Source organism: Stegastes partitus, unplaced genomic scaffold, assembly GCF_000690725.1.
Source record: "Stegastes partitus isolate 25-593 unplaced genomic scaffold, Stegastes_partitus-1.0.2 Scaffold23, whole genome shotgun sequence".
In the NCBI taxonomy this organism is placed as follows: domain Eukaryota; kingdom Metazoa; phylum Chordata; class Actinopteri; family Pomacentridae; genus Stegastes; species Stegastes partitus.
Window position 1 is genome coordinate 960,687 of NW_007577754.1, and position 20,726 is coordinate 981,412.

At 39.3% G+C, this 20,726-nt stretch overlaps 2 protein-coding genes across 6 annotated transcripts in view; both read left to right on the forward strand.

Annotated features, from left to right (window-relative positions):
• Window positions 1–7,918, forward strand: part of LOC103367522 (regulator of G-protein signaling 21) — a 16,370-nt gene extending 8,452 nt beyond the window's left edge. Inside the window, exons 3-8 of one of the 3 annotated variants that reach the window (XM_008295589.1) lie at window positions 5,201–5,357; window positions 5,502–5,597; window positions 5,683–5,747; window positions 5,840–6,006; window positions 6,134–6,212; window positions 7,208–7,296. In XM_008295589.1, coding sequence (XP_008293811.1) covers window positions 5,281–5,357; window positions 5,502–5,597; window positions 5,683–5,747; window positions 5,840–6,006; window positions 6,134–6,212; window positions 7,208–7,230 — 507 coding nt within the window. In that variant the 5' untranslated portion in view covers window positions 5,201–5,280 and the 3' untranslated portion in view covers window positions 7,231–7,296. Of the gene's footprint in view, window positions 1–5,200; window positions 5,358–5,501; window positions 5,598–5,682; window positions 5,748–5,839; window positions 6,007–6,133; window positions 6,213–7,207 lie in introns of all 3 variants that reach the window. The other 2 variants (XM_008295571.1, XM_008295579.1) reach the window with 2 other exon arrangements.
• LOC103367504 (regulator of G-protein signaling 1-like) overlaps window positions 1–17,761 on the forward strand; it is a 24,366-nt gene extending 6,605 nt beyond the window's left edge. Inside the window, exons 2-6 of one of the 3 annotated variants that reach the window (XM_008295557.1) lie at window positions 4,281–4,285; window positions 15,250–15,342; window positions 15,633–15,697; window positions 15,862–16,028; window positions 16,199–17,761. In XM_008295557.1, coding sequence (XP_008293779.1) covers window positions 15,260–15,342; window positions 15,633–15,697; window positions 15,862–16,028; window positions 16,199–16,387 — 504 coding nt within the window. In that variant the 5' untranslated portion in view covers window positions 4,281–4,285; window positions 15,250–15,259 and the 3' untranslated portion in view covers window positions 16,388–17,761. Of the gene's footprint in view, window positions 1–4,280; window positions 4,286–14,335; window positions 14,941–15,249; window positions 15,343–15,632; window positions 15,698–15,861; window positions 16,029–16,198 lie in introns of those variants that run through there. The other 2 variants (XM_008295548.1, XM_008295540.1) reach the window with 2 other exon arrangements.
• Window positions 17,762–20,726: the final 2,965 nt, after the last annotated feature.

A 20,726-nucleotide genomic window follows, 5' to 3' on the forward strand; every position in this document is an offset into this window, starting at 1 on the left:
ATTTTTAAAAAATTCCACATTGATTTATTTTCAGATTGGCCACCTGATCTCTGGACTTGACCATGAAAACTAATAAGAAAAAAATCCTGAGCTGGAGGAATGCAGTATTTCGTGATCTGTGATCATTTCTTTTCCAATTCAAGTCTATGGGAGCCAGGGCTTTTTGGAGCCAGCAGCTTGTGGACGTAGTGATATTGCAGGTTTTTGACACTTCCGGGTTGGCTTCATGTTTCAGGGCCGGTTGCTACGTCCATCTTTTATACAGTCTATGGCTGTGTCCGAAATCACTCCCTATGCCCTACATAGTGCACTATATAGGGTGCACGCCATTTTGTAGTGTTGTTCGAATTCTCAGCGGTAAATTTCATCCACTATATAGTGCACTCAAAATATCCCACAATGCACCGTAAAAAGTAGTGTACAGCCCATGGTCACTAACCGAGCAATATGGACCGTCATGCATTACACGAAAGGAAATGGAAATGGAGATGAACGAGAGCACGGAAAAATCCCGTTTGTTTTGTTAAATTTTATTTTACCCAGACAATGAACATCGCTAAAATTGCGGCGCTCGGTTGTGATTTGGACATACAACACCACTTTATTTAAATTGCTTTTAGTTACTGGATCCTGAAGAAACACTCTCTCATCTGGTATGTACAGCAAAATGACAATAAACTTGATTAAATTTGATTTCTTAGCTACGCAATAAACTGTTAGTTTGATGTGTTTGTACTACGCTGTTGCAGCACAAATCGCGGCTAGCGAGCGACGTAATTAATAGCTCGAGTAGTGTCCGAAATGATACTTTGCCGAGGTGCTCCCTATATAGTGCACTACATAGTGCACTATATAATGATCACTATATAGGGAGTATGGAGTAGGGAGTGAGTGGGTGATTTCGAACACAGCTTATGTGTCCAAGCTGCTTCTTCTTCGTTAGTAGCTGCTGGCCACTTTACAACGCTGGAGACATATACTGCCACTTAGTGGCCAAACATTTCTGAGACCCAATCTCGTTTATTTTATGCATTTCATTTGAATTTACTCTAAATGAGAACAAATCACGTTGATTTTATATATTTGTGGTGTATAAAAGTTGAAAATATGTTAAATTGGGTAAAATCAATTAAATCTACCCTTTTAATACCAATGACACCCAAGAATCATTTTTTTGAGTAGGCAAAAATATACAACATCCTCTACATGAACTGTCACCGACATCAAGTATCAGAATACATTTGATATTGGTTAGAAGTCGTGTATGACTAATAGCTTGCTTACAAAAAAAAATAATAATAAAAAAGTAATATGGGGTTAAGAAAGAGTCACTTCCCCTCAACTCTCCCGTGTCCTAGCATGAAAGTACAGTTCAATCAAGCATGCAATATGAAGGGTGTTGGCTGCTGAGAAGTGCTGTATTTGCATTTGCTGTGGCTCCTGTAGCAGCAGAGTGGAAATTTTTAAATAAACCCACTGCAGCATTCTTTTAACCACAAACATAACAGTATACCCAACAGTGAGACCCCTCAGGGAATCCTAAAAAGCACCACACACACACACCCACATTAACCCACCCACACAAAAACACACACGTGCTGGTTTTGTATTCTGAAAATTTCCATTATTATGTCAATCAAACTGTGTCATGCTGATTTACATGAAAAAGGCTCAGAACAAGTGTGCATGAGTGTATTAATTCATAAGAGCATCATGAATTAATGTCAGCAAATGTACGGGGCTTTCTCATTTCAAGAATTGTTCTCTAAACTGTTGGGTCACTTGCTCAGTTTCGGTACATATAGAAACTTTTCTGCTAACTTCCTGTCTGCGTTAAAGCTGCTACACTGTGACTCAGAGCATGATTTTACTTTCTGTGTGATAGTCTTTAAATTGTTCGTGAGTTTTTTAGTTTTTGTGGTTCTTCTTACACTGATGACAAAGCAAATGCAGTCTCACACTCGAGCTGTCTGTGACCCTGAAACATCTGAATGTCAGGGTTTTCTGAAAATGACTAAATCAAAATTTGAAGGTCTTTCAGTTGGTCCCTGTTCCTCGACAGTTGCTCTCCAATCCCACCTCAGTTAGCTTTCACCCAAAATAAAGAATACTTTCAGGTTTTGTTAGGTTTTAGACCCATCTCAAAATACATTTTATTCATTTTTCTCATCTATCTAACACAATATTCCACAACAACAAAGCACAAGTGCTAAACTAATAAAATAAAACACTGCATTGTCCAGTTTACACAAGTATTCAGAATCTTTGTCATGGTGCTTGGTGCCTGCAATTGGGCATTGGTGGATCATACGTTTATCTACATGGTTTTTAAGATGCTTCTGCAACTTGACTAAAGTCAATGCAGTGGACACATGTCTGTATAGGTTCTCACAGTTGGTGGTGTATGTCAGAGGGAAAACTAAGGCATGAGGTAAAGAGAGTTGACTGTACAGGCTTGTTTCTTTTGTAGATCTGCAAGACAGATTGGACTTGTAGGTCTACAAAAGAGGCAAGCCTGTAGACCTGGAGGCCAAGCCTGTGGACTAAGTCTGTCTGCAAGACATTCTGTCTGCACAACAGACTTGTCTTACAGGTCTATGAAAGACACCTCAGATGGAAGGAAGAATATAATACATTTTCTACAACACTGAGATTCCAAAAGCATAGTGGCCTCTGTCATTTTCAAATTAGGGGAGTTTGCAACCACCAACAGTGCTCGTAGATCAGTCTGCCCAGCCAAACTTAATAATAAGATACAAAGACCTCGGTAAGACAGGCAACCAAGAACCCAACGGTCACCATGAGAAACATCTATAGTTTCTTTGAGGTGAGACAACTTTACAGAACAAAAACTACTGGTGCAGCACTTTACCAATCAAGTCTTTCTGGTAGAGTAAGCAGAGAGAAACCTTTTCTTACTAAAAGGCACCTGAACAACTCTTAGATCACAAGAAGTAAAATCCTCTCATATGATGAAGCTTGAACTAATTGGCCTACATTCCAAGCAGTATGTGTTGAAATCAGGCAGTGAGCATTGTCTTATTAATCGGATTGATACAGTCAAACATGGTGGTGGAGGCATCATGCTAGAAGGGTGTGTTTCTGTGACAGTGACTGGGAGAAGAATGAGGATATCATCTGATATAAAACACTTCAGTGATAAACCTCAGTCATAAACACGCCCCATAAAACAACAACTAGATCGGTAAAGTTTGATAATAGAACAGTATTCAGCTTCTGTACTGGAGTAGGCGTCATCCTTCAGCTATTTGTCCTTTTGGACTTTGATTTACGCTTTATGGTAGTTTTCCACAGTGGAAAACAGCTACAAAGAAGACATGGCGTCACTTAGAAAATAATAAAATGAAAAAGTGCACAGAAATGTTGTTACTGCCATCAACAAGTCAAATGTCTTTTGTACAATGTGATGGTTTTCCAATTTTAAACAATAAAATGATAACTACAATAATCATATTTTGTACTGTTAGGAGGATCAGGTTGACATTGCTGTCAAACATGCATTACGCAAATAAAAAAGCGAAGGATCTGATACTCATGCAAAGGACATTGTGAAGTATTGTGTATAGGCTGATCAGAAAAAAAATGAGTCTGTAACATAACAAGATATGGTTAAACTTAGAAGGGTCAAGAACCCTGGTATGCATTTTATACAATGTATAGATGGAAAACCCATTATTTAAGGTTTTAGAATTGTGTCCCCTCAGGACAATGACAAAGCTCAAATATGTTCTATTCAGAATGTCATGCCTTGAGAAAGTAGTCCAGATTTTTTTTCTTTTGAGACCTGGGCACTGTTATAGTCTAGTAATTGTCATAATTAATTGTAGCAAATTATGCTTTTATTATTATTATTATTTTTAATTTAACTACAAGGTCAATGTACATTGGTAGGATCAAGTCCTTGTTGGTTATATGGAATATTATGTGTCTTACGAGGTGTGTCAGAAAAGTTCCAGGACTGGTGTCACAAAAGATATATTTCAAATCCAAACTACAAACTACAAGTTTATACCTTCCAAGTAACACTGGAGTCTAACACACTTTCCCAGCCTTCTCTGCCACGCCGCCATGCACTCCTGGAAGGATTCTTCTGGGATCCTCCACAGCTCCATCATCACAGCCATCTTGATGTCGTCCACGTCTTCAAAACGGGTCCCCTTGATGACCCCCTTGAGCTTGAGGAAGAGGAAAAAATCCCACTGAGCCAGGTGGGGTGAGTAGGGAGGTTGCTCCAGCAGGGTGATGTTCTTCTCAGCCAGGAACTGTTGGATGCTCAGGACATTGTGAGCAGGCGTGTTGTCATGGTGAAGCAGCCACGACTTGTTCTGCCACAACTCTCGCCTCTTCTCGCACACTGAACGAAGCAAACACTGCAGGATCTCTTAGTAGATGTGCTGGTTGATCGTCTGAAGGGGAAAACTGCTAGTTTGGGTTTGAAATATATCTTCTCTGACACCAGTCCTGGAACTTTTCTGACACACCTCATATGCTTTAATTCACTGCTATAATCGGACTTTTAGCAAAAAACAAAAACAATTTTCTAGCTTCTCCAAGGCTGGTGACATCTTTTTAGCTTTGTTTTCTTACATCTTTTTGTTTATTATTTTACTGTTTTAATCTGTGATCTACTTAAGAAATATAAAAATCATCATATGGCAAAGTTTATAGAGAAGGAAAAGTTAAAGCAAGCAATTTTGGGGGGCCTAACTCAGCAAATACCTTCAAAATACCCCAAAAGTACAACTAAAAACTCCCTATTTCTGCCTGACACAACCACATTAGTTAATGGTAACTAACTAGAAATGATATACCAGTAGCTTCTATCAAATGCATATACATCAGTATATCATATCATCCAAACTTAATTCATGTCCAGCTCTGGCTTAATTAATCATTTAAAGTATGCACCAAGGATTTCTATATCCAGACTTTGAAATGCACATGTTCAAATGCACAGCGTGCATATGATAGAGTTGAGACAAATAATCTTTCTCCAGAAATCAGAGTCAAACAATCCTTTCCCACAGGAATTTTACAGTTGTGACTCAGTGACAACAGTAGCTGAGTCTAAACAGCAGTTGTCTGTACGCTTATCCGAATGGTATTTTGATACCTGTACCAGCAGGCCCTCGGCGTCACAGGTATTATATCTTTCCTGCCAAGTTAAAGGCAAGCCCAGGAGAGAACAGTATTATTTACACTGATCACAACAGACCATTGCAGTGTAGCTCCTCAAAGGACATTATCAGGGATGTTACAATGCCGAAACTGTTGTTTTCAAAGATTCGATTTTATGAAATAAAGGATCTAATGCCGAATATGAAGCGGCCCAGGAGGTACGTCACACAGACTAATGATACTGAGTATTAATTGCACTAAGGTAGACTGGTTGACTAAGTAAGGTGGACAGACTAACTGTTACCTGTTAAAAAGTAAAGCTTTACATCAACTAGCACTAAGTTCAATGATGTGTTTTTCAGGATTGATATTGTACTTAATCGGAAAAGGCGTAAGAAGGACATCCAGTGCCTCAAAGTACAAAAAATACATGCTGAGACATATCCTTCAAACCTCAGGTAGTATATGCTGCACTGTTAGTTATCTCAATCATCCTGTTGTTCACTCGAGTGGGAAATAACCTCATATTCCTTTTTATTGCAGTAGTCAGACTGACCATAAACTCCACTTGACTCTGGAGAACTTGCTAAAGGATAAAAGTAAGAAGGGTAATTTCTCACAAAATTTCCCCTTTATGATCTTTCTGATGGTTTTTAAACAATGAATAATCATGTACTTTTAACTCTTTCTCTCCCTACAGAGCATTTAGCGGCCTTCCGTTCTTTTCTAAAGTCCGAGTTCAGTGAGGAAAACATTGAGTTCTGGCTGGCATGCGAAGCCTTCAGGTCGACTGTCTCGCCGGATGACCTTCGCCAGAAAGCAGAGGAGATCTACCAGGAGTTCATCCAGCCTACAGCCTGCAGAGAGGTCAGTTTCTCAGTAACACCAGGATTGGTAGCGCATGGTAGAAATAGAAATAGCTTTATCTGCCCTGTAGCATAATGAAGAATATAACCTAAAATACAAACTGCATTTTCCTGAACTGACATTACAGAACAGAGGAAAGAATTATTGCATCAGCGGAAGAAACTACACCTCATATCAGGAAGAGAAACAAGTAAAAGATTCACAAAGTTAGTGAAGCAATGTGGTTGACTACTATATGTCACAACTTCCACTGCTTGGAGTGCTGCATTTAAAAAAAAAAAAAAAAAAAATGTAGTGTTGGTGAAGATGTGTTCTCTGAATCTGGGGTGGGGTTCAGCAGCATTTCATGAAACCTGAAAGAGTCAAATGTGAATTCTTCAAGTCTTTTTTGAGATTGGAATTTAAACACTCAATATTTTCTAATGCCAGAGTCTGAAATGTTTGTTCATTTTTAAATATATCGGGTGAAATATTTGATCAACATATAAAGTAAAGCCAGCTATTGAAATTCTTTGAACAATAACACATGCATACAGGAGGAGACCGCAAAGCTGTGCAAGTCCACTTTGAAATTGCAGGCCACAGTTTAAAAAACAGGTATTTAGAACTCCTGGGATTTTGTATGTCACAAATTTAAAAACCAGCTTGCAGGGTGGGGCCCTCTGTATCATTATTCTTCTTCAGAATCATTTTCTGACTTGAACATGAATCACTTCAATGTTACAACCTGCCATTGTGCACAATACAGTAGTTTTGCAGTGTCGTAGCAGAATTGTAGGTGAGCTGGTGTGCTCAAGCTGAGTGGGGAGGGAGTGGAGAGAAAGCACAGCCGCAAAGTTTTTACACTTTCTCGAGAAAGCAACGATGTAGAATTACATCCCAGTCGTGTTAAGGCAGATTATTTTCATGGAAGCAACTTCTAAATGTGTAACTTTGATACACAGAGATGAGGTTTTAGGGGTTATAGAGAGGGACTTTAAAGAAAGAGTCTTAATCTATTGTGTTAAAAGGTCATAGAATAAACTGTTCTGTTAGAAATATCCACATTTTCAAGCATCTTGCGTCAGTGTTGTTGTTGTTGTCAGACATACAAATTACCTTAAAAATCAGACCCAGTACACAATTACTTGCTATGTATTCCATCTCATTCTACATTGTACCGTACATATTGACTTTCCTGTTTGTTTTTTTTTCCCTATAGGTCAACGTAGACCACCATGTTAGAGAGAAGATCAAGAAGTCGTTGGAGAAACCAAGCCTCTCCTGCTTTGACGAGGCCCAGAAGCACATTTACCTGCTGATGGAAAGAGACTCTTGCCCCCGATTCCTGCACTCAGACGCATACCTGAGTCTGAAGCGCAAATCTAGGACTCTGTGGTACGTTTAGCTTAGAAAGAAAAGCTGCGGCTCCCATCAAAACACTGTATCAACACAGCTCATTTAATCCCCTTCTATTTGGCTGAAATGAAAAGCTATTTCACGCGGTAGCTATAAGAGGTGAAGCTCGGATCAAAACTGTTTTCTTTTCGAGGCAGAGCCTTTCTTGCCTGCTCTTAACCCAAACTAAAATGATGTTTTCTACAACACCAGTCTTTTTTTATTTTTATTTTTTTAATGTAATGGCAAAATGATGTATTGATGAAATGCTGTGGATAAGAATAAAGCAGGGCAAAAACCATGAGAGAAAAGCAATGTGAGGGGAGTTATGTGCATAGAGGAGAGAGAATGCTGCTGGTATGTGTCAGTTCTTTAGATGATTGTACAGAGTTCGGGGTTGTTTGAAACGCTGTATGTGTTAACTGAAAGACTCAGTAAGTTAAGGTGCAGTTTGCTGGATGCGAGATGATAAAAAAAAAAAGTGAGAAATAAATGGTTTCTAATTAAATGTTTCATAAATGGGCACTGAATTGCAGATTTGTTCAAGTCTTGGCTTCTTAACTATCTTGTTGTTATTTATATTCACTGTTTGTAACTATTCCTAATTTTCGAACTGTTTCCATACAGTCAGAATTTATATTTATCTGACTGACTAACTGGAGACACGGGGATGGGCATGAGTCAAAAAAAGAAAAAGAGAAGAGTTTCCACAGCTCACCCTGCAAGGAGATGCTGTTTTTGGTCACATGTCTGATATATCCTCTAATTAGGTGCAGAGATGACTCCACACAGGAGCGGTAGGGTTTACCAAACTGGAAAAAAGTAACCCCGCAGTAACCCTTGATCCCTCACTGTTCTGTAAATGGCCTTATTCCTGAAAATTGTGCCTTAAAAAGGAGTACTGAGGCAGCTAATAATAACTCAGGGGCTTAAACGACAACACTGGAGTCATCAGACAACCTGATGCGTAACAGATCAGCCTGAATGCGCTGCCTTGTTAGGGGAATAATCTCATCACCCACGGACAATGATGGAGGAGAAACACATGTTCTTTACTTAGAAATATAGATTGAAAGTGAACTAGATTTTATGTTGAAGTAGAGAATTTGCATTTTTTTTTAAGTAAGTCTTTTTTAAACTGACTGACTTTTCAAGCAAACCAAAAGTCACTGTGCAGACACAGAACACTTGCTGGAGAGAATTTGTTGAAAAAGGTATAATATGATTTTCAGCATGTGCAAACACAGCATATTGCTGCTCAAGAAAAATATTTTTGAACCATATCTAGTGAAACACTAAAATGTGGAAAGACCCCTGTTTCATTTTATGTGTAAACCAGAATTTGCACCTCATGGCTGTGTGCTTCTGCAAACCACTCATTGTGGTTTACATCCATGTGTGTCCAGACACATATAATATACATATAAAGACTTTGAAGTGTATAAGTTCATTGTGAGAAACAAAAGCAGAGTCAAATTCTTTGCATGCACACAAAGTTGTTGCCGTGACAGTAGACCATGGTTCAAACATAGATGTGGCTGAAAATAAGCTACATATTGTCTGTGTAGATTCTTGGTAATCCAGATCATGGAACTCCTAGCAGCTTCAGATAATGAGCAGCTGGACATGTCAGAGGCTTCTTGAAACTGAAGAAGGCGTTTGAATGGCAGGTAAAACATCTTCAAGACCCTAAAAGAGAAATCCAGTTACGTTTTTTTATTGACCTTCCTAGGACTAAGCTACACATCCTAAATTGTGGAGGCGACACACACACACCTTCAACCTGGCAGCACAGAAGATCAATACAATCCCCACAGTTTCTAGTTGGTCACCCAAGATTAGCATTAGCAGTTAACCAAATGTCAAACATAGTTACAATCTCTCCCTTTGGTCTTGTGGTGTTGAATAGTCAGAAAAGGATTTTGGCAGAACATTATGGCATCACAGTTGGACTTTTTGGATATGCAATGTTATCACTTCATCATTTTATCTTTTTTTAGACATTTTATACACATATTTTATCAGACTAAGTGTTTGAATTCTTGAGTGCAGGCCAAAAACTTTGTTTGTGAGTCCGCAGTGACCTATGACCACCAAATTCTAATCAGTTCATCCTTGAGTCCAAGGGAACCTCTCTGCCAAATTTGAAGGAAATTTCCTCAAGGCATTCTTAAGATATTGTTTTTGAGAGAATGGGACAGACGGAGAATGCAAAGTCATAACGCCTCCAGCCAGCTGACACCTGGTACAGGCATAAATAGTATTGCTACACCTTTTCTCTCTCTTTTTTTTAAAACTCAGACTCCAGCCTGCAGTACAAATGAAGAGTTCATTTGCAAAAACAGATAACTTCATTTTGTAGATTTTCAGAAAACGTATTTTGTTGCTTGAGAGAATATCAATCAAACTGAAGTTGAGTGGATTTGACTCAGTAGAAATGACATGGCAAAAATACAGATAACTTAAGTTTGATTGATAATGTCTCAGGTACATGATGGAACAGTGGGTTTTCTGAAGGTTTGTGGAGATGGAGTTATCTGTTTTTGAACTCTTCAAATACTACTGTACAATATACATCTAAAATAGAATGTAATTAAAAATCTATAGACGACATTGTAAAAACAAACTATGAAGTTTGCTCATTTTCAAATTCCGATATGGGGTGAGGAGATTGTGACTGGTGTTTTTCAACCAAGACCCATTGTCATAATCAAGAAATGTCATTCATCCTAACAGTGTAGTTTACCTGTGTAAAGCTTCTAATTAAATAAGCTCATCATGAGGCAGTAAATGGCAGATGATTCCAAGTGCATCCACTCATGTTGCTGTAATTGTTGGGCACTTTCAGCAAAAACTTTAGCTACTAATTACACAACTCGGTCTCTTGGACGCTGTTTGCACTTGGTTTTGTAAAATTGCTTTCAGTTATTTGAATGCAAGTGGGCAGCCGAGACACATCGCCAGCTGAATGTTTGTGTTCAGATTTCGTTTCAGCCTACGTCACTTCTGGTAGAAGATCAAAGAGCCACAGATATTTTGTCAGTTCGTTGCCAGACAAGCCCTAGACTTGCTTCGCATGTGCTAGCTAAGAGAGCGGAAATGTTTTAGGAACCAATGTACATGTACAAGCTCTTCCAATAGTTCAGATTGACAGGACACTGCTGCTTGGATAAAAGCACATGATAACAACCACCACATCCTGTTTCAATGAGCTATTCTTGTTACATATTTGTTGGAGGTGCATTAGGATGCACTAGCATTAACTCTACAACAGATATGTTGTCAAATTTTACACTGAATAATTGCAGTTTTTAAAATTCTACATTGCAGGCCAACAAATCGCAAGTGGGTGCATTTTAAACCAGTTATAGCCCTGTTATATTCAAAGGAGATTTGACTTCAGCAACTTCAGTTTGTATTCTGAATCCAAAGTGTTGTTACATTTATGCACCAAAAGCAGTATGTTTAGGTTTAGGGACAAACTGAGGTTTCTAATAAACTAAACACATTATGTTGCATGTTTCAAGTTGACTCTTGAAGTATTTAACCAAGGCTGAAACATTTCTCTAACCACAAAGTTCTGTGTGTTCCATGGAAACTGTCATAATACTACAGCTGCAAGTGGAGACTATATTGCACAAGTGGATACTGTCGGAAATGTATAGGCTGAACTGCATGAATGTTTTGGCTGTTGCAGATGAGAAGCCCATCAATGGAATTTTGGACTGCAGGCAGAAACTATTTGCAGGTATTACAACAAACGGCTTCATGAGCTTTCATTTTTGAGCACCACTGTTATTTCAAAGTCATACGTCAGTAGCTCTGAGTACAACGGGTGTCAGGGGTTGTTCCTGATAAATGACAGAAGTCTCACATCTCCCCCATCACATGGCACACCATTCTTCACACACAATCTGTCACTGTTTTCTCATAGCCCAGCACTGTTACCATGGTAGCCAGAAGGAAGTGAGTACTGCCGATGGCACGGTGTTAGTCAAGACAGTCACAGTTGGGGGAACTTTACTAGCAGATCTGGGTGTTAGAGGCGAATGTTCTGAATGTTCGGCTTTATACGCTGCTATTTTGCTCGATCTTGTAATTATGGACTGTAGAAAAAGCTTTCACTTCACAGTGTTTGGTGACTCTTCGCAACGCCTCAGTACTTATAACCGTGTTTGGGCAAAAGACACAAAGCAGCATCAGTGAAGCCAAGCCAAGGGGCAGACTGTAACAAGGCAGCCCACGGCTTTTTTTTTTTTTTTTAAAGCTTCCAAAAGTCCTCTTTTTGTTCTATACTGATGGAGAAATGAAACATAAAAAAGTGAGGTTGGTTGCATGCATTTAGAATCGCTCTCCTTATTCTGTCAGGTGTCAGATGCTCAATTTTAAAACACTGCATTTGAATCCGATCCACTACAAAGCATCAACTTAGAAGTTGAGTGTTTAATAAATAAAAATTGGACTTTGTAAGATGTTTAAATGTATTCAGAACCCCATATACTACAGAAAGATTTCAGTATTTCTGTCCAGTTTTGTGTAGCCGCAAAATTTCCTATGATGTCAATTTAAAGCTGCCTTTATCGGCTAACATTTACAGAATTTGGAAAAAATTAAAATATGTGTCTGTGTAAAATGGCTACAGGCGAGCAGAATAAAGCCTATTTCAAAGTTAAGTGTGGAGAAGCCCATCTGACTAATGTGAAGTCAGAGGCAGATGGTGTGACTGTCCTGTCACACTTATAGCTAGACTGAATTGGAGAAAGCCTTGTGGTTAAATTTACAAGGCTTTGATCCCTCTCTCTTTAAACTTGGAACTTACCAAAGCAGTTTTATAAGTGATCTGTACAACCACTGACAGTGCGTCTTTCAGAGTACTATGTTGATATTTTACTTTTAATTTATTGCATTGATTAGGTTAAAACAAATGCATAAAAACTAAAATATCTGACAGCAACATAGACATATGGAGCAGGAATAGCATTTCTAACATAATTGCTCTTGGACAAAATTAGCTGATGTGGTTGCCAAGATGTTGGGTAAGTAATTGTTAGCTTAATTATGACCTCACAGTCACCCCACACAATTTATAGTTGTATTGCAACACTTTTGATTACATTAGATGCAAATTTATTGTCATTACACATGTACAAAGCAACGAAAGGCAGTTAGCATCTAACCAGAAGTGCAATAGTGCATTGTGAAGTGCAGATATATTGTTTAATACATACATATATAAATTACTTGTTAGGGCCTTTGCTGCCTCCCCTAACCTTTTCTATATGCATTCCAGTGTGAGCATCACATTGTTAGCGCATTTGATGGAAATTTGTCATTTCCTCAAGTTTACAACAGTCCATACAGATTCATCTGCAAAAGCCCAAAGTTTCAGAGTGCACATACCTGCTAGTAGGATGTATGCACGGAATATGTAAATACGACTTACTGCACATGTAGAGAATGGAATCCTTTGAGCAGACTCCAGTGTACTAGAAAATTCGTATAAAACAACAACTGTGCTTTCATGGTGTCCGAAGCGGTCCATGTGCGTATCGGAAACAGAATATAATCAAGGTTGAACACTTGTAGTTATTGCAGCTGAGTCAGTGAGGATGTGGATTTTACTAGAGGCTTCTGGCATCCACCTGAATGGGAGTTTCAAATGAGGTCCTTGTTGGATCAACAAGCAGCATGAGCCCCTATCCCAACACAATGACTGACAACAGCAGAACTGGTGGGCTGCTTCCAATAACCTCTGCTCTGAATCTGACATTCACAAATACCAATTGACCAGCTGTTCAAAGAAAGTTGGTTGAGTTTTAACTTTACACACCTACTTCAGTTTGTGCACATGCAACCGAGTGCCAAACCAGGAATGTCTTCAAGCATGAACTCCATTCCCACCCACCAGATCTGCTACAAGCGCTTTTCCCTTCAGACATGGCTGGACAACACACACAAATTTGTTTGATTTACCCATACCACCACCTTTAAGATAAGATATACATTCAAGATTGAACGTTGAAGCCCAAAAATTCCCACAGCTCTTTCATCAGCTCCTATCAGCAGAAACCTCTACTTAAACGCCAGCATAAACATCTGTTACAGAATGCCACTGATTTGAAGGAAACGTCAAGGGTGAGTGCTACTAACGTAATTTTTCAGTTAATGCTCGTCCCTCGCCAAGACACTGTCCAGTTCACTACAAGTTCTCACACCACAGCTTGAGTTCTGGCAGACCCCAGTTGTTTCTCCTCACCCCTGTCTGCTCCCAGTCCCCTGAACAACTAACAGGCTCAGATGTTAAAGGCTGTGGTTCATCAAATATGTATGAGTCTGTTGATGTTGGCAATGGCGTCCACGTTCATTATTCTCATACTTAACTTTGTATGTCGTCCCTGTGTGAAATGATGTTACAATTTCTTCATTTTGAGGTGAATTAGAAATACAGAAAAAATGTGTCTAAATTTTGATGTAGGTGTGTATACATGTTTTCCTACTTTATGTTTATTGTGCTGGCTGACGATGTGAGGGCAGGCAGAATTTCCCCTCTTCTGAGGGTTTTCCAAGCTTTTCTTTGCCTGTGATGATATTTGGCATTAGATAAGAGACAACCCACAGACTTCTTGTTTTTTTTTTTTTTTCAGATTTATGCAACCCACCATATAAGGATTTCAGTTAACAGTTTGACCATGCTGGAAGTTTTCAATAATAATGTAATAACTTGTGGCTGAAAGCAGCGAGTGGTCATGCTATGATGTTCTGACAGTCTTTCTGACTTCCTGTCGCCTTGCTGAGCCTCTCTGTTGCAATCAATTGGCTGTTTCCTCTTTCTCGCATATGACTGTGGCTTCGTGTTGCATGAATTTCCGCCAGATTTTGACAAATTTCCTTTTGTGGGATCAATAAATGCAAAAGTAGATTTTCTTGCAACGACAGAAGAACAATTCTTCCATTTGTCCTCAACAGGCTTCACTTTTCTCATTTCATGGACTACCTAAACACAGTTTGTGAAGGTCATGATTTGCCTATCGCAGTCACTGTTACTGTCATTTGCATCTTTGCTGCCACACTAAAAATACTGGGGACATAGCATGCTTTTAAACCACGGAGAGTGCTGGTTGTTTGGCCGCTCCAGTCAGGAGGCGGGAAGGAGCTGCAGCAGCAGAGGGAAAGGAAAAGAAGCAGAGACATAATAGGGAGTAAGGCATCAAGAGGAGGGAGGCATACATGCAGAACAGTGTGAGTATGTGTTGTTTCTAACTGTGAGGTAGGAGGAGAGGAGGAACAGGAGAAGGAGGAGGAAGGGGTGCTTCCTCTTTAGCTTGGGCTGAGCTGCTGATGTATCCCAGCAGCACCAGCACACAGCAACAGGAAACCTTAGTATAAAAAGCTGCATCGCAGGGGGAACCCTCCTAAGCGTCTCTCAGCCGCAGCATGACCAGGACCGAGAGCCTGAGAGTTTGGACTTAACAAAACAATGCCCAGCCTAATCGTCGAACCACTCAACACACATCACTTCATCATGGACAGAGATGACAGGAAGAGAAACAAGAACATGTGAGTGAAACTTTAACATCAAGCTGGGGTTTCCAGTAAATGCGCTGACTTGATGAGAAGTTGCTTAGCGGTCTGTTTTTAATACCAGATAATGTATTTATCTGTTTTGCTTTTTCCATTCTCGTGACAAACCCTGTCAAGATCAAACGTACAAGAATGTCACGTATACTTCGTGGCATCTTCTGAAAATAGTTAATAATGTCATCTAACTTTACATTATGTCACATGCTCTCTTTTCTGATTACTTACATGCCAAACATGCCTTGACAGATTCACTGGAAACTAATTTACCAGCAGTAAATCCAGCAGGGATATATTCATGTATTTCTTATTTCTACGCAGTGGAAAGAACTTTATGTGCCGACTCCAGTGCATGTTCTCACACTCGTCAAGCTCTGAGAGGTAAGGAGACTTATGGAGTGTTTTGCATACATTTCAGTTTTAAAATAGCCAGCCTGCTTCTATCATTTCCATCTATGGCATCATGAAAGGATTCAAATGATCTAGAGACACCATGTTTGCTTTGGCACAGCGCTCACACACGTCAACATATCCCAGGGTTTGACATTTTTGTATGAATTTGATAAGCACATCTGCTATGCTTTCTTGATTAAACTGCTTCTGTGTCCTTGCAGCTTTATTTTACCCAAATGTGATTCTGGTTCAGTAATCCAACTTACATTCTCTCCCAGCAGGCTAAGTTTAGAAGATACCCAACAATGGTCACAGTCACTGGAAAGGCTTCTGGAGTCTAAATGTAAGTTCCTTATCCCCATGAGAATGAGAATACTGCCAGAACAGTAAATTATGTTTATGCGAACGAGAGTTGGAGGAGAGTAATTGCTTTTTTTTGTTTTTTAAAGAAAGCTGAAGAGGCGGTGTTATCTGTGCCTCATGCTTGGTTTTCTGTGCTTCCCTCAGATGGATTGGCTACTTTTCGCAACTTTCTCAAATCTGAATACAGCGATGAGAATATCGAGTTCTGGCTTACCTGTGAGGACTACAAGAAGATCAAGTCTTCATTCCGAATGTCCTCAAGGGCCAAGAAGATTTATGAGCAGTTCGTTAAAGCAGAGTCACCTAAAGAGGTAAGTCCAACTCAGAAAGGTGTAGACAGACATTGTCTCTCTTCCACATATGTGATACTGTACATATTGAACAATGGCTGGACATCAAAGCAGAAAAATGCCATCTCAAATGTTGAATCTCTTGCTCTTGGCTCCAATCCCCTCATTCCTATCTGGGTGCCTCATTCCAGATCAACATTGACTATCACACCCGAGAGCAGATCAAAAGGAACGTCAAGACTCCCACCATGCACTGCTTTGACGACGCTCAGAAGATAGTTTATGGTCTGATGGAAAGAGACTCGTACCCACGGTTCCTCCGCTCTGACATTTATAGAATTCTCCTGGAAAACCTCGCCGCCGATGCCACGAAGGGATGAAAGCACGGTCAGGAGGAAAGAGAAAGGACTTTAAAACCCATAACTGGAATGTTTGACCTCCTTCAGGAGGAAGGACTGACAACGAAGAAGGAAGGAGGGTCGAACAGCTCGACACTCGGACACATACTAAGGCCTCACACCTCGGCGTCGCCACTAGATCCAGAAGCAGACTGTGCTTTAGTCCCGCCCTGAGAGGATCCCCACACTGAGCACCACACACCTGAGGACTGTGTAAGAAGAAGCACAGCCAGCATTTATGATAATGATCCCGTAGTGTGTGTTTGCACTGGATGATAAGTTTGTGTATGTCAGTGAACTGCGTATCTCCGACAGTGAATGAATCAGCAGGGTGACTGAGTCCTGCTTTGACTGCGGAGCTGCGTAAGCGAACCGTTCAACAGTCGCCCTCTGGCCTTCTTTGCAGAGGTGTTTCCTACGCAGATAAAGATAGCGGATGTAAGATTCAACGGTTACACTTGATTAACTGCGAGTGAGACAGTATGTGTGTGTGTGTTTGTAGAGAGAGAGAATTTAGCCGTTGTGTTTAACTGCCACAGACTCAGAATAAGCTGTCACAAAGGAGCTGGCCAATTACCCAATGACAGCACTAAGGAAGACAACAAATCCATAGCGGACAGAGGATTCAATACTGATATGTCATCCTTAGTAAAAGGTTGTAAAAGGCCTCTTAGTTCTACAAGAGATATTGTGGAACACTTTAAAAGGACTTTTCTTTCTTTTTTATCTCGCTTGGACCCATAAGGGGTTTTTAGAAACTGATTGCAGACATTTGTTTTAGATTTAAGCTGTCTATAGGTGATGTTTTGTGCCGATATTTAATATCTTTAAGCTTGATCAAGTAGTTTCTTTCAATAAAAATCCAAGATTAATATATTTTCATGATAACAAAACATAATCATGCACATTTTTGCGTGGAATCTTAACAGAATGTTGCACCATAGCAACTAAGAACTTCCCATTTATGGCCAGTGATGTCTAATTTCATTCCTCCGCATTTGACTTCTGGCCAAAGTCTGAACCAAATTCTCACAGCACTTGAAATGTCAGAAGTTGTGATTTTTATGTAATAAACTGCTCGAGTGGAATAATTATAGAATAGGATGTTTCACATTGCATGATGGGATGTTAAAACTCCTTATATACCCTAAGAATAGGCCTTATTACTGCTTCCCAAAGCACTTGTGTGAATGTATTCTTAGGGAGTTAATATTTAAGTTAACTTGAAAGTGTAAGCATCGTTTTATTTATTATTCATTGTCACCATTTGAGTACAAAGTTTGCTGCAGTGTTGAAGTGCTTGTTAAAATGTTAGTGATTTGAATTAAATTATTTAAATTGCCTCCTTGCAAGTAAGTGAACTTTTTACAGTTTCATTTCTTCTCACTCACAGCTTTTCATGTCACAGTTTTTCATGCCGTGAGCTCTGATTTCAGCCTCATGGTCAATGTGAAGAAGAAAACAACACACTTTCAGTGACACACATCTTAAAACAATGTTTCCATATGATGGTCTGCTACATGTTCAAAGCAACACTGTGCTGCTTATGTATGGGAATATAAAGACTGTGCCAAGTACTAGTGAAGTGAAGACTTCCGTTCATCTACAGCACTCTTTTGGACTGACTTTATACTCCATTCTGTGTGGCAAAACAAATACATGTCAAAAAAAAAGAAAAAAAGAAAAGTGTTCTGGTCTCATATTTTAACCTTTTAGCATTTCAATTGAGCAATAATCAAGGAGGTGAATTTAAGTACAAACAAGTCCAGATATCCAGTGATCTACCCACAGTAACAAAATGTTTTTTAATCATCAGAATGAGCATTGACTTCAGGGCTTGGACTTTTAATTTTTCTTCTTGACGTTTATGAGAAATAACATCAAAGAAAACAATCCTTGAGATATCCGACAAAGGATATCTGGTGCTTGCAGTTTCCTGTTACCCTCTTGCTTTATCTCTGAAAGGCATCTGCTGACTTGAAAACGAAGCACATCAGTGATACACGCTGCTTTCGAAACAGGAAGGCCTGGACTTCCAGTTTCTTGTGAAATCAGACATTGTGAGAAATGAGATTTTCTTTGCCTGACTTTGTACTTTCTATTTCCCTTAGTGGAATGCAGTCCGGCTGAGCAGGCTTCATGTGAGCAGATTAACCACAGCTCGCATAGACTGAAGATGTGAAGCCATATTCTGCAGAAACAAAGGCAAGATGCAGATACCATGCAAATGCCACTAAATATTACAATAGCCAGACTTGAGCATGTCCCTAATCACATTTTGTAATTAGAAGCATGGCTTCATGTAGTCTTGAGGTATTTATTTATTTTTATTTTTTTAATGTTGAAAGGTGTTGGTGAAGATTTATTTGCTTTAATCCCAAATTATTCAACATCTCAGCAGCTGCTTAATGATCCCTGCTCCCCTTTAAATGAACTGTATCGACATTTTACAGGCAGTTTTATAGCTTGTTACAAAACAGGCACATTACAGGCAGTATGTCACTCTGAATACACTCGTCTACTCAAAGTTTATACATTTCATGCAGCAATATTCTCACCTCCACCAAGTACAACCAGGCTAGTGAGGAGTGGAATCTCACCTCTTAAAATAGCAGCAAAAGCTCATGTTAGCGTTGCTTCAGGGGAAGTTTCATATCTGTGTTTCACTCCTGTACAAACCAACTAACAAAGAAGTATTGCTGGATGTTTGTCAGTCACTGAACACAATGTGTGTTTTAGAGCTAATGTATGATATGCTTCCTTAGTGGTAAAGCTGTAATATGCAAGATTTTGAACATGAATATAGCAGCAAGCAACTATCCACCGTGTGAAGATATAATGAAGTTAGTGTGTTGTCCTCAAACTCCTTCTGTGTGTGCTGTAATCTGAGCTTCTCTGTTCTATGTTTTGGCAGCCAGTGTGGCTATGTGCATATACCAGTGCACGTTGGTGCATGTGAGTTCCTCCCTTTGAAACAGTTTGAAATTGCCTTCCTTCACTTTTTAACAAACCCAAAGTGACCCAAGGACGCAACATTGGAAAAGCTATTCACCCAGTGCTCCACAAAATTAGACGTTAAAAAACAAAGTATTTCCTGATTTTTACATGCACTTCTTTAATTTTCGCTCAGTTTAAGAGTCTCTATTGATGCTTTAAGGGTTTTCCTCTGCCACCGCTTCTACTCATGTCTGTTCCACTCCAGTCTATGTGTGTTCGTTTCCACACATGGGTCCACTCCAGTCTGAAAGACCGAGGAAACAGACATAAACGAAGGCTGAAGAGGGACACGTGGAGAGAAAAAGAGACAAATTAAGTGAAAACTATGTTACTCTAGTTGACACTAACTTGTTATGACCATTCAGTGTATTTCACAATGCTAGCACATGCTAATGGTTGGTTTCTCAACTAAAACAATGACAAAACATGCAGGTTGATGATATTGTTAATTAGCGTGAGATCACAGGCGTTGTTGTCCTCACCACCACTACAGATGAAACCTTAAGTCACGTGACACAAAAAACATGTTCACAAACCAGGTAATGTGTTTAAGTTTTCTTCAAATTACTTTAGTCTTTTACATATTGTCTTTTTTTTCTAATGAAATTTAATTAATTAAAAAAAAACACAAAAAAAAACCAGAGTGTCTAAACCCGCGGCTCTGGAGCCGCATGTGGCTCTTTCATACCTCTGCTTCGGCTCCTTGTGGCTTTGGAAAATAAATAATGAGTATTTAATTTAAACGTATTTTATTTTAGTTCATTAGCTTTTAAAACTGTAATTCTAAATTTAAAGATTATGGTGATCTTAGAACATTAAAATAAAATGTGTTCATTTTTTGTAGCTCAAAATATGCATCACAATCGTTGATGTGCAGTGATTGCCAACTTGATGACGTTCTCACTAAATCTGGCAACTTTTCAAAAAACTTTTCTGGTGTTTAGGAGACTCTGACATGAAAACACGTATCGTTCTGCAGTTACTGTCCTCAGCGAGCAGCGGTGCTGCCGTGAGCTCCTACCGTCCCAAAGCACTCACAGGCGGTCAGGAGTCTGGTCAGCAGTCCAGCTGCAGTCAGCAGGCCAACCAGATGTCATTTTTACTTTGCTGCAGGTGGATAATTTAAGTTCGGCTTTTTATTTCATAAATACGAGGAGGATTCAAATAGACATTAAGTATTTTGATTGAAAGTAACCTTCAATCCAACGTCTTTTCTTTTTTCTTTTTTCTGCCTTCAAAATGTTTTTGTTGCATGCAGAAATAAAATTTTGTTTTCTCTGTAGCCATTCATTGATTTCATAAATGCACACTATAGTTACACAGT